The following is a 14,107-nucleotide window of genomic DNA, read 5'->3' as shown; positions in this document are numbered from 1 at the left end:
TAATTAGGTGCCTAAATTTTTCGACGAAAAAAAATTTCAAATCGTTCTGGAAAAATTATTTTCGGTTGCGGGGGTCAATTGCAATCATTTTTGGTGAATAGACATACCCCCGAAATCCTGCGCATTTTCAAGAAAAAAATTCCTTGCCGAAAATCTAATGTGAGGCCAGAATGCTTCCCTGAAATTTCATGCGAATCTTTAAAATGTCATAACTCCTGAACGGATTGGACGATTTCAATGTTTGAAAAAGCAAACAACGCGTATTTTAGTGAAGAATATGTAGAAATTGCAAAAATATTCGAAAAATTGATCCTTGACCCCGCAAAATGAGAAAAACCACATAAAAATGGTCCAATTTTCAAACAGCCATAACTCCTATAGTAGTGCATATATTTCAATGAAATTTTAAGGAAAAGTAGAACTCATGGTTACCTACAAAAAAGTATTAGACAACTTTTATGAGGAGCGTCAAACAAAATTACTAAAAATGAAAAACAAATTTTTAAGCAAAATCGACAAGGGGTGCCTAAATTTTTCGACGAAAAAAAAATTTTTCAAATCGTTCTAAAAAAATTATTTTCAGTTGCAGGGGTCAATTACAATAATTTTTGGTGAATAGACCTACCCCCGAAATCCTACCCACTTTCTAGAAAAAAATTCGGTACTGGCGGAACTTTAAACGTTAATAACTTTTTAACGAAGCCTCCATCAACAAATTGGTATTCTTGATTTTCGTTTTATTTTCACCTCTAGAATCCCCCATTAAAATTTTTCCAGGGGTGGCCGAACACCCTGTATAAGAAATTGTACAGGATGTTCGGCCATCTCTGGGAAAAATTTTAATGGGAGATTCTAGAGGCCAAAATAATACGAAAATCAAGAATATCAATTTCTTGACTGAGGCTTCGTTAAAAAGTTATTAAAAAATTAAATTAAAAAATTTCAAATCGTTCTAAAAAAATTATTTTCGGTTGCGAGGATCAATTACAATCATTTTTGGTGAATAGACATACCCCTGAAATCCTACCCATTTTCTAGAAAAAAATTCGAGAAGGTGTGATATTTTTCGACAAAATTAAAAAATTTCGAATCGTTCTAAAAAAATTATTTTCGATTGCGGGGATCAATTATAATCATTTTTGGTCAATACACATACCCTCGAAATCCTATTCAGTTTCGAGAAAAAAATTCCTTACCGAAAATATCATTTCTGGCCAGAAATGCTTCCTTGAAATTTCATGCGAATCTTTAAAACGTCATAACTTCTGAACGGATTGGACGATTTTAATGTTTAAAAAAGCAAACTACGCGTATTTTGATGGAGAATATGTGCAAATCGCAGAAATATTCGAAAAGTTGGTCCTTGACCCCGCAAAATGAGAAAAACCCCATAAAAATGGTCCAATTTTCAAACAGCCATAACTTCTGCAATATTGAATATATTTCAATGAAACTTTTTTCTGAAGTAGAGCTCATGGGTAGCTACAAAAAAGTATTAGACAACTTTTCTGTAGGACGTCAAACAAAATTACTAAAAATGAAAAACGAATTTTTAAGAAAAATCGACGGGGGGTAAGGTGCCTAAATTTTTCGGCGAAAAAAAATTTTTTCAAATCGTTCTGAAAAAATTATTTTCGGTTGCGGGGGTCAATTACAATTATTTTTGGTGAATAGACATACCCCCGAAATCTTACACACTTTCGAGAAAAAAATTTCGAGGTGTGAAATTTTCGACAAAATTAAAAAATTTAAAATCATTCTGGAAAAATTATTTTCGGTTTTGGGGATTAATTACAGTCATTTTTGGTGAATAGACATATCCCCGAAATCCTGCGCATTTTCGAGAAAAAAAAATTCAGTACGGGCGGAACTTTAAACGTTAATAACTTTTTAACGAAGCCTCTATCAACAAATTGGTATTCTTGATTTTCGTTCTATTTTGATCTCCAGAGTCCCCCATTAAAATTTTTCCCAGGGGTGGCCGAACACCCTGTATAATACAACAGATTGCTGAGGTAATCATTGCAACAGCGATCGATTAATAAAAAAATAAAGACGTTGAAAGTACCAGTTTAGAAACGTGAAAATAAAATGAAGTAACAATTGGAAAATGTTTAAAATACCTGCAAGAACAAATAGCAATTTTGTGGTTATTAAACACAAAGCGATCTGCATTGATCTTTATTTATACGATATCAGAACCAAACGTAGGAGGATGAGTAAAGAAAATAAATATTAAATAAATAAAATACCATGCAGATGTATGTTGAGGGACTGTGCTGACAGAGGATTTATATGCACCGACGCTATGTTGTTCGCTTGTTGATGTGGCTGCTGCTTTTTCTTCCCGAATCCTTCCAGGAACTCCATCCCTTGCAAAGAGTACAACTCTGTGCGAACATAAACAAAACGAACTGAATAACGGGTAAACAAAAGGAGTAACCCTGCGGCGAGAGTCTCGCGGAAAATAAATAAAAAGGAAGCGAAATGATTCAAGAAATACTATAGCTCTTGCCACCGATCCTGCAATATTAAATTCATTATGAAAATAGATTTCATCGAAATATATTTTTCACGATTCTCACAATCAAACGCAATTAGAAGTGTACAATGTGTGGAAACGTACATGGTACGATCGAAAAAATGGGATCTCGACATGGAAATGAATTGAAAATTTGTTCGCGCAAAGCTTCGTTTCAGAGAAAATTTTAAAAACGTTTTTATATCTTTATGATCATAGATAACACTGCTATGTTTTAAATAATTCAAATTGGTTTGATAATATCATACAGCCATAAATGTTTAGAGACTCCAACGCAATCTTTCGTTAAATTGGCACAAGTTTGACAATACGAGTCGAGAACAAACATACACTCATATTTAAATTTAATTTTCTCGAGAACGAAGCCTCCCACGCAATTTCGTTATTATTCGCTCCCGTCTCGTTTCTACCCAATTTGCACCATGAATTATAAAATACCCAGTACAACGGTTCGAAACATTTTCGAGCCTGGATAATTATTGCGGAAATGAAAATAACGTAGCAGTTGGGAAAAATTGGTTTTCGTTCGCCATATTGGAAACATGGTATCCGAACGTTTCTCGACGGACTAAAAATCCAAAATGTATTTCTCTCGCCGTACTTGAACCGGAAGTGGTCGTCACCAGGACCCTGTTCCGTCCAACGGATTCGTTGTCCCTCGAGTCCTTGATGGACTTCTTTCTTCCGACAGACGCCTTGCTTCGGAAGCTCCCACCGCGCGCGTTCGCCCACAAGCTCGCGATATTGTTCACCGTCCTGATCCTGCAGGACTTGGACGAGCAAACGGACGTTTTCCTGATCAAATCCGGGGACTTTCCTTCCTTGGACAGCTTCTCGTCCCTGCAGCTTCGACGATCGAAAACGGTCCCGTCGTCGACGATAGAGTCCAAGCTCGCCGCCCTCTCTTCGTCCTGCAGGACCACGTCGTTCACGGACAAGCTTCTCGCCTTGGTGGCGACGATCAACGAGCAAGAAGCGTTTCTGTCGCACGGGGACTCCGTTTCGAAGACCTCGCTGCTACGAACGCAACGACAGTTCCGCTCGCAGGACCCTCGAGAATCCACCACCAGAGTCAATCCAGGATCCTGGGACGATTTCTCTACGGGCGATTCGTTTCTCGCGTCCTTCGTGCCGCGATCGCAGTCCTCGAACAGGAAACTCGACATGGAAGAGTCCAGGGAGCTGTCCAGAGAGAAAGTGGGATTCTCGTAGAACAGACTAGGCGTGGGATCCTTTTTCTCGTAGGACTCCGACGCGTTGTTCCTCCAACGAAAAACGTTCGTCGACGTTGGAGGATCGTCGCTCTTCTTGGGTTTCTCCGTGTCCTTGCGGTTCTTTCTCATGATCCTGTCGGTGAGGCACAGCTTGCTCTTCAGCTCTTTGCTGATTCCTCGAGACTCCATCTCGTTCAACGACAGCATGTCCTTGTCGTCGATCGTTTCGCGTTTCTCGTCCCTTTGCAAGGGACTCGAGGACTCGTCGAGCTGCGGCAATTTCGTCGCGCGTTTCGCGACTCGTTGGTCACGAACGGACGTCGGTGACAAATCGAAACCGGCGTTCAAACGCAGGGTGGCGCGACTACGCAGCTTCGACATGAGCTTCAACGACGCCCGGAAGGATCTCGATCTCTTCAGCGTCGACATCCGGTCGCCCGACGACCGCCTCGAGAGCAATTCCATCTTTGGACTGGACCTGGACGTTTTGCGAAATTTCATCGGGAGCAGCCTTTTGGTTTCCAAGCTAACTCTGTTTCGTGTTTCGAACTTTTGACCAACGACGCGGAGAACTCAATTTAAAACGCCGATTAAATTGTCGCGGCGCGCTGCAAAGTCCAGCCCGGAATTTCGGAATTTTCGCGACGTAATTTTTTAATCAATAAAATTTATCTATATTGTACAAATATATTATCTTCTTATCTCTTTGGCAAAGACTTTAGTCCCTCGAGACCCTCCAGGCACTTCTTTGGCTCCATAAAGCTGAAAAATGACGGATCACTTTTGTAGACAAATAAGGATCAAGAACGATCCTATCGTCGAATTATCGACGGTCCTTCCTTCGGGAAAACACGACGAGCCTATTCGAGATGATCGACGGTGCTGCGAGAGGTAACGCAACGCGTTAAGTTTTATGTTGGCTCTTGGAGTCAGGGGTCGAACGATACCTTTTATAAATAAGAGTTATCTGGCTAGCTTCCAGCGTTTAAATTATTTCTCTTATGGTGTTAGTTCAGTTTGCGCGTAAACATTTTGATTCTGGTATAGAAATTCAATTTTTATGGTTATTTTATGGTCTGGAGAGGCTCTGGAATTTTCAAGTCTCTATAATCTGGTAAAAAAATAACTCTGTTAACAAAAGTCGAGGTCACTTTTAATTTGACGAGTGACTATTGTAGTTCATTGTTATTGTTATATTAAAATCTATAAGTTTCGTTCGACTTTTGGTTGGAGCATATAACGATCGAGACCTTGATAAATTCCCTTTGAGAACTGACATAACCGTCCGCTCGGATTAGAAGAAGGCATAAACGATATCCTTCGCTTGCTATCAAGGTTAATAGTCTTCTTTACGACGTAGTTAGAAAGAAGCGACACGGATAATTTTACACTTTCATAAATCCGAACGAAAAACGATCAGAAACGAGAACTCCAAAAATAAAAGAACGTGTGAAATTGCATGGACTCTTGAATATTAACTGCAATAAATCCGAATGAATCGAACCCCTAGGATCTAATATCCTTCTCTAATTCCACTTTCAGCAAAGGCAACCCTCTCGAAACGATCAATATAATTCATCAGGGGGAAAAACGACGCCATCTTTCTTATGCTTCCAATTGCAATTCATGACTTTGAAGAATGGCAGACGGGATCAACTAATTGGATTTTAATGAATGGTGTACGAGAGTTAGGACAATATGGGCATAGTTAAGTTCATTAAAAAAAAAATTACTCAGCTCGTATTAAGCAACATCTCTGATAATTAACTGAAATTCTTATAAATAATGGAGGGCTTATGTGTCGCTAAGCTACAACTTCACAAGCTTCACTTTCATTACTCTAACAGCAGCATATACAATTTTAAAGTGGCCATATAGTCATGACACGTAGTCCCACTCGAAACAGTTTATATGCAAACCTAGTTCCTGCTCTACAAACCAGCGCAAACACCGATTTGAAAGTGTACGACTCAGATTGACTGGGTTTCTCGTGTCGTTAATCTCCGAGAGTGGGAAACTCGTAAGAGTTTCGTCGATGACGAATCGAGCACCGAGCATGATCGCGTAGAAACGAAATCTTCGAATTGATAGCAGGGGGGGGGGGCTGGTAGCCCGAGTAAAACGATTTTATTATTTACTTAGGACGCACGACGCTCCGGTGATTTCAGCGCGCCAGCCACAATTACCCATTACGAAGAAGTGGTCTGAACGTCGCCTCTTCCTCCTCGAGACGAGCGTGACAATTTGTTAGCCCAATCAAATTTATTGCCGGCGTCCGTAGTCGGTTCTCGCCGGATCGCCCAAGATCGACGGCGCGCGGTATTTGCACCAAAATGGCCGCCAATGCGTCGATTTTTAAAATTTCCCGCCAACCAACGAACTTTTATCACAGACGTTTCTTTATGTATTTTTTCACTCACGAGACACGAGTGTTTCGTCCGAAGTTAACGGATTTCATTGTAATTGAGATTAGGTCTGGATTAAGAACTGTACCAGCTTTTAAAAAAGTTGATATGTGATAAATAATTGAACAATTTTCGCCACTTTTTTCTTTATATCGAGAAACATTCTATGCAACTCGGGACTTTTATTCCAAGTATTCATTTTTCCATCGAATTTGGTATGTTTCGTCCGTGCACGATAAGTAATTTTGTTTTTACTTGACGAATTATTATAAAAAAAGAAGTTTATAATGGAACTGATGGCACACTATTATGTTTGTTCTGATTTCTGAGAAACTAAAAGTTGTACAAAGCTTCTGTTTTTGGGACATCGAGTTCAATTTAGTAGATTGATAAATATTTGTGTTTTCAGTAGCAAACCTTTCGTATCCACGTTCTGGAAACCTTTCTTCGTTTAAAAAATGTCGAAGTGCTTTTAGAATACTGTACTTGAAAAGGATCAAAAGGATCAAAGGACGTATGTAGTTGCAAAGTTTGAACGCTCGAGGAAGTCTGACGGTTCCGCGGCGAATGCAATAAAGAGGGAAGAAAGCGGCGTAAAAGATTTCGTGGACGAGGAAAAGAGGCACTGAATGTTGCGGGAAAGTGACTTTTCGAAACGTTCTTACCAATACTGCGTCAGGTTTTGGAAGAAGCCAGCGAGTTCCACCGTTGGCGATCATTTAAGAAAATTCGATGTTGGCGAAGGTTGCTCTAAACGAATCGTCAATGTGTATTGCTGTACGAAAAGCTCTTTTGAGAAGTTGGGCTTTCTTGGCAATGTAAACGCTGGAGAATTTATTAATCGAACGGTATACGTTATCGCGTCAAACAAAGGTGTGAATGCGAAACGCGGGAACACATATGAGTAATTGGAACGATACGTCAATGTGTCGTATGGTTGGATAATTACAGAAACGAGTAAAAGCGAGAGCAAGTTCAACATGGCCAAGATAAATGATATTATAAATACATCAACGATTAGATAGTCGGACAGGTTCGAGGGCTGGGCAAACACGAACGTGCTAGCACAGATGGTCAAATTGCATAAAAAATATCAATATATAATTTTATTAAACGGTAGAGAATACGGAAGTGACAGCTTTATTAAAAAATACAACTACCGAGTGTCATTCTTTTTAGCTACTTAAACAATTCGTGTCTATCTATATTTTTAATATCTGCGTAATGTACATTTACATTGTTCTTTCAAAAATTAACTCGACTATTTTATGAAAGATTTTGTTTAATATTTTTGCTCGATGAATATATTTTGATTTTTGAGGTATGAACTAAAAGTTCGTTGAACGTTGGCCAGTATTGCTTTTAAAAAGGGCATCCGCCCTTTTCTCCCTACGCTCTAGTTTATTAGTCTATCAACCCTTAATAACGCGTAATCGTTTCTGAGCTACGACTAATGCGACTCCATTATTACTTAAATAGCCGGAGGACCAAGGAATCGTCTACTTCCTCCGTCTATTAATAATATTCTACCTACGGTGTTTTCATAATAAACGATCAAACTGTAGGAATGTTTTTTCTACGCGGAAATAGGAAAAAATGTTTCGTAAACACAATTTTTAAAAATCATAATGAATGTATTAAACGTTAAGAAAGTAAAAACAGGCTTGCTATGCATTACGATGTTAAAAAGAAAACTTGTGTTTACTAACTACCCCTTTTAAATTGCTGACAATTGAAAAGACACGCGAAAAAATATTTCTTTATATTTCTGTAGCATGACGAATAATTTATAAAAATAATTTGACATTCTGAAAACGTTTAAGGACTTTACAATTTTGTTTTTAGTATAAATATACAGGGTGTTCGGCTACCCCCGAGGGAAAAATTTTAATGGGAGATTCTGGAGGCCAAAATAAGACGACAATTAAGAATATCAATTTCTTGATTGAGGCTTCGTTAAAAAGTTATTAACCTTTAAAGTTCCATAACAACTGGACCATTTTTCGGTGAACAAAAAAAAATTTCAAATCGTTCTGAAAAAATTATTTTTAGTTGCAGGGGTCAATTGCAATCATTTTTAGTCGTTACACATACCTTCGAAATCTTAACCACTTTCCAGAAAAAAATTTAGTAAGTGGAAAAATTTTTCGACGAAATTAAAAAATTTCAAATCATACTAACAAAAATTATTTTCGGTTGCGAGGGTCAATTACAATCATTTTTGGTAAATATACGTACCCCCAAAATCCTACCCACTTTCGAGAAAAAAATTCCTTACCGAAAATATAATTTCTGGCCAGAAATGTCTTTCCAAAATTTCATGCGTATCTTTAAAATGCCATAACTTCTGAACGGATCGGTCGATTTTAATGTTTCAAAAAGCAAACAACGCGTATTTTGGTGAAGAATATGTAGAAATTCTAACAATATTGAAAAAGTTGTTCCTTGACCCCGTAAAATGAGAAAAACCTCATAAAAATGGTCTAATTTTCAAACAGCTATAATTCGTACGATAGTGAATATATTTCAATGAAACTTTTTTCTAAATTAGAGCTCATGGGTACATACAAAAAGGTATTACACAACTTTTCTGTAGAATGTCAAACAAATTTATTAAAAATGAAAAACGAATTTTTAATAAGAATTAACAGGGGGTAGGTGCCTAAATTTTTCGACAAAAAGAAAATTTCAAATCGTTCTGAAAAAATTATTTTTAGATGCAGGGGTCGATTATGATCATTTTTGGTGAATGAACATATCCCCGAAATCCTAACCACTTTCGAGAAAAAAATTCAGTAAGCGGAGAAATTTTTCGACGAAATTAAAAACTTTCAAATCATTATGAAAATTTACTTTTAGTTGCAGGGGCCAATTGCAATCATTTTTGGTGAACGGACATACCCCCGAAATTCTAACCATTTTCGAGAAAAAAATTCCTTACCGAAAATATATTTTCGGGCTAGAAATGTCTGCCCGAATTTTCATGCGTATCTTTAAAATGCCATAACTTCTGAACGAATCGATCGATTTTAATGTTTCAAAAAGCAAACAACGCATATTTTGGTGAAGAATATGTAGAAATTGCAAAAATATTCGAAAAGTTGTTCCTTGACCCCGTAAAATGTGAAAAACCTCATAAAAATGGTCTAATTTTCAAACAGCTATAATTCGTAGGATAGTGAATATATTTCAATGAAACTTTTTTCTAAAGTAGAGCTCATGGGTACATACAAAAAAGTGTTAGACAACTTTTCTATAGGGCGTCAAACAAAATTACTAAAAATTAAAAACTAATTTTTAAGAAAAATCGACAGGGGCTGGGCTGGTGAAATTTTTCGGTGAAATTAAAAAATTTCAAACTGTTCTGAAAAAAATATTTTCAGTTGCACGGGTCAATTACAAGCATTTTTGGTCAAAAGACATATCCCCGAAATCCTACGCAGTTTTGAGAAAAAAATTCGAGTATGAGTTGAAATTTTTTGACGAACAAAAGAAAATTTCAAATCGTTCTGGAAAAAATATTTTCAATTGCAGGTGTTAATTACAAGCATTTTTGGTGAATAGACATACCCCCGAAATTCTGCACATTTTCGAGAAAAAAATTCAGTACGGGCAGAACTTTAAACGTTAATAACTTTTTAAAGAAGCCTCCATCAACAAATTGGTATTCTTGATTTTCGTCTTATTTTGGCCTCTAGAATCTCTCATTAAAATTTTTCCCAGTGGTGGCCGAACATCCTGTATATGTGATAATTTGCAATGCACAGTTCTTATACAAAATGAGATTCGTTTGTCTTTAGCTTGCAATCTACCTGAAATATTTTAAGGATGTTCGTTTTTTAAACTTGAATAGGTATCCCAAGTTCATCTAAAGCATGATCGTTCAAACTATTACACAGAATAAAATTTAAGGCGCTCGAGATGTCTGAACATATATCGTACGGAGGTGTCACAACATAATGATTCGGTGATTCAGTAATTTACAGTAATTTCCGCTTTAAAGTGACAAAATAGGGACCGGTTCACTTGAAATCAGAGTACGTAGCGATTCTTGGAGCAAACAGCGAGCGAGTCATTTCATCGTTCTTCAAAACAGAAGCTCCTATCTGAATTTTATTAATCAAATGGTACAAATATATGTATAATCTAATTTAAAAAATATCGTATTTTAATATAACAGTCAACACGAAGGGTTTCGATAAAAATACGCGAAATAAATGTTTATGAATCTAGCGTTAACAATATTTGAATGATTTTGATGTCTCTGTAGATTTTAAAAGTATAAACGATAAATGTTTTCAGTCCGGGATATTAAAATTAATTAATCGTTGGTAGAACACGTGTGCAATGGCGTGGAAATTATTTCGATTAAATACACCATATTTCAAAAACCGCTGCGCGCGGTTAAAGTTTCATTCGCGAAACCAACATTTCATCGGAGAACAACTCGATGCTAACGCTTTTATCCTCAAACGTACAGCTTTCGATTATTAATATCATCCTTTCAAATCTTTCCCCTCTCACTTTATCGTCAGCGTTAATAACCTGCCAGCAATTTCTCGCTCGATGAAAAGAAGGCGAACGCGAGAAACAAAAGAAAAGTAAAGGATGCACGCGACCGCATCCTGCTTTAACGCCCATTGTGCTAATAACCGCTAACAAAGCTTCCGTTTCCCCATTCCCATCCGCGATTAGCGTCTCAGGATTGTTGCCCCGCTAGAGATCGTATCGACGCCGAATGCGTGGCTGGATTTTTTAACGTTATGAACAGAAACCGTACGGGTCATTATTCCTTGCACCTGCCTTTTCCAAACCGGAGTCCATTAAAACAGAAAAAAAATAACAAAAATTATACAGGGTGTTCGGCCATCCCTGGGAATTCTAGAGGCCAAAATAAGACGAAAATCAAGAATATCAATTTCTTGACTGAGGCTTCGTTAAAGAGTTATTAACAATTAAATTAAAAAATTTCAAATCATTTTGGAAAAATTATTTTCGATCGCGGGGGTCAATTACAATCATTTTTGATCATTACACATACCCCCGAAATCCTACCTATTTTCGAGAAAAAAAATTTCTTACCGAATATCTAATTAAGTGCCTAAATTTTTCAACGGAAAAAAAAATTTCAAATCGTTTTGGAAAAATTGTTTTCGGTTGCGGGGGTCAATTACAATGATTTTTGGTGAATAGACATATCTCCGAAATCCTACCCACTTTCTAGAAAAAAATTCAAAAAAGTGTGAAAGTTTTCAACGGAAGAAAAAAATTTCAAATCGTTTTGGAAAAATTATTTTCGATCGCGGGGGTCAATTACAATCATTTTTTATCATTACACATACCCCCGAAATCCTACGTACTTTCGAGAAAAAAAATTTCTTACCGAAAATCTAATTAGGTGCCTGAATTTTTCAACGGAAGAACAAAATTTCAAATCGTTTTGGAAAAATTGTTTTCGGTTGCGCGGGTAAATTACAATGATTTTTGGTGAATCGACATATCTTCGAAATCCTACCCACTTTCTAGAAAAAAATTCAAGAAAGTGTGAAATTTTTCGACGAAAAAAAAATTTTTCAAATCGTTCTAAAAAAATTATTTTCGGTCGCAGGAGTTAATTCTAATCATTTTTTATCATTACACATACCCCCGAAATCCTATCTATTTTCGAGAAAAAAAAATTTTTTACCGAAAATCTAATTAAGTGCCTAAATTTTTCAACGGAAGAAAAAAATTTCAAATCGTTTTGGAAAAATTGTTCTCGGTTGCGGGGGTCAATTACAATGATTTTTGGTGAATAGACATACCCCCGAAATCCTATCCACTTTCTAGAAAAAAATTCAAGAAAGTGTGAAATTTTTCAACGGAAGAAAAAAATTTCAAATCGTTTTGGAAAAATTATTTTCGCTCGCGGGGGTTAATTACAATCATTTTTGATCATTATATATACCCTCGAAATCCTACCCACTTTCGAGAAAAAAAATCGGGTAGGTGCTGAAATTTTTCGACGAAAAAAAAATTTGTCAAATCGTTCTAAAAAAATTATTTTCGGTCGCAGGAGTTAATTCTAATCATTTTTGATCATTACACAAACCCCCGAAATCCTACCTATTTTCGAGAAAAAAAATTTCTTACCGAAAATCTAATTAGGTGCCTGAATTTTTCAACGGAAGAAAAAAATTTCAAATCGTTTTGGAAAAATTGTTTTCGGTTGCGGGGGTCAATTACAATGATTTTTGGTGAATAGACATATCTCCGAAATCCTACCCACTTTCTAGAAAAAAATTCAAGAAAGTGTGAAATTTTTCAACGGTAGAAAAAAATTTCAAATCGTTTTGGAAAAATTATTTTCGGTTGCGGGAGTCAATTACAATGATTTGTTGGTGAATAGACATACCATCGAAATCCTACCCACTTTCGAGAAAAAAAATCGGGTAGGTGCTGAAATTTTTCGACGAAAAAAAAATTTTTCAAATCGTTCTAAAAAAATTATTTTCGGTCGCAGGAGTTAATTCTAATCATTTTGTATCATTACACATACCCCCGAAATCCTACGTACTTTCGAGAAAAAAAATTTCTTACCGAAAATCTAATTAGGTGCCTGAATTTTTCAACGGAAGAAAAAAAATTTCAAATCGTTTTGGAAAAATTGTTTTCGGTTGCGGGGATAAATGACAATGAATTTTGGTGAATAGACATATCTCCGAAATCCTACCCAATTTCTAGAAAAAAATTCAAGAAAGTGTGAAATTTTCCAACGGTAGAAAAAAATTTCAAATCGTTTTGGAAAAATTGTTTTCGGTTGCGGGGGTCAATTACAATGAATTTTGGTGAATATACATATCTCCGAAATCCTACCCACTTTCTAGAAAAAAATTCGAGAAGGTGTAAAATTTTTCGGCGGAAAAAAAAAATTTCAAATCGTTTTGGAAAAATTATTTTCGGTTGCGGGAGTTAATTACAATCATTTTTGGTGAATAGACATACCCCCGAAATCCTGTGCATTTTCGAGAAAAAAATTCAGTACGGGCGGAACTTTAAACGTTAATAACTTTTTAACGAAGCCTCCATCAACAAATTGGTATTCTTGATTTTCGTTTTATTTTGGCCTCTATAATCTCTCATTAAAATTTTTCTCACGGGTGGCCGAACACCCAGTATCTTGTAGTAATTTAATTTTAGTAAGCCTACCTTTCAACCCATAACACCGAAATATCGACGCAAATTACAAACTAATAATTTCACTTGATCCTGTTTTGCTCTATTAATTTCATATTTCAAAGATCCTTTAACGATTCCTATTTTTAATTTAATTACTTTCAATTACTAATTTTGTAGTTCCGCAGAGTTCCTGGAGCCCATTATACGTCAATTAAAGTAATCGTATCGATTTATTTGCAACGATTAACCCATTACCGACGGGAAACGAGTATTCTCGTTTTACGACAAATGTGTTTTTCTAGTAATTCCTCCGATAACACAAGAAAAAAATTCTATTATCCACTTATCATATTTTTAGTATACACATGTTGGAGGAATTCTATGTTATTAAAATCATCCTATAGTAAAGTTTTAATAAAAATGCCCCGTCGTTAATGCGTTAACAAATACAACAAACGCGTGTAAACACGTTGAAACGCGTAATTGAAGTCCAATAAAGCTCGATAAATGTAACAGAATGAAATTGCAACTCTGTTCCGTTGATCGATTATAAACGGCGCGCAGATTTTTAACGAAGAAAGTTGAAGCGTAAGTTGGAACATGCCACGGGCAAATAGCAATTACAGTGTCCCTGCCTTCTGTCGTCGATCGTTATTTGTTTCCTTTTTATGACGTTGGCGCCGTTATCTCTTCGACAAACAAAAATCCGTTTTCTACTGTCCGACGATACCGTTCTCCGGTATTGTTAATGTATCATTGTTCCGTGACGAGCGCGTCTCTGCCGCGAT

At 36.4% G+C, this 14,107-nt stretch overlaps 1 protein-coding gene across 8 annotated transcripts in view; it reads right to left on the bottom strand.

Moving 5' to 3' along the window:
• Window positions 1-14,107, bottom strand: part of Wake (ankyrin repeat and fibronectin type III domain containing protein wide awake) — a 225,862-nt gene that overhangs the window by 17,693 nt on the left and 194,062 nt on the right. For 5 of the 8 annotated variants that reach the window (XM_076769202.1, XM_076769203.1, XM_076769204.1 and 2 more), the window contains one exon: window positions 2,253-2,390. The exons of 1 other annotated variant lie outside the window; for it this stretch is intronic. In XM_076769202.1, coding sequence (XP_076625317.1) covers window positions 2,253-2,390 — 138 coding nt within the window. Of the gene's footprint in view, window positions 1-2,252; window positions 2,391-3,143; window positions 4,519-14,107 lie in introns of all 8 variants that reach the window. 2 more of the 8 variants (XR_013080029.1, XM_076769201.1) reach the window with 1 other exon arrangement.

Source organism: Colletes latitarsis, chromosome 7 (genome assembly GCF_051014445.1).
Source record: "Colletes latitarsis isolate SP2378_abdomen chromosome 7, iyColLati1, whole genome shotgun sequence".
Lineage (NCBI taxonomy): Eukaryota > Metazoa > Arthropoda > Insecta > Hymenoptera > Colletidae > Colletes > Colletes latitarsis.
Note: the sequence above shows the minus strand (reverse complement) of the source record. Positions and strands in the feature narration are given on the sequence as shown.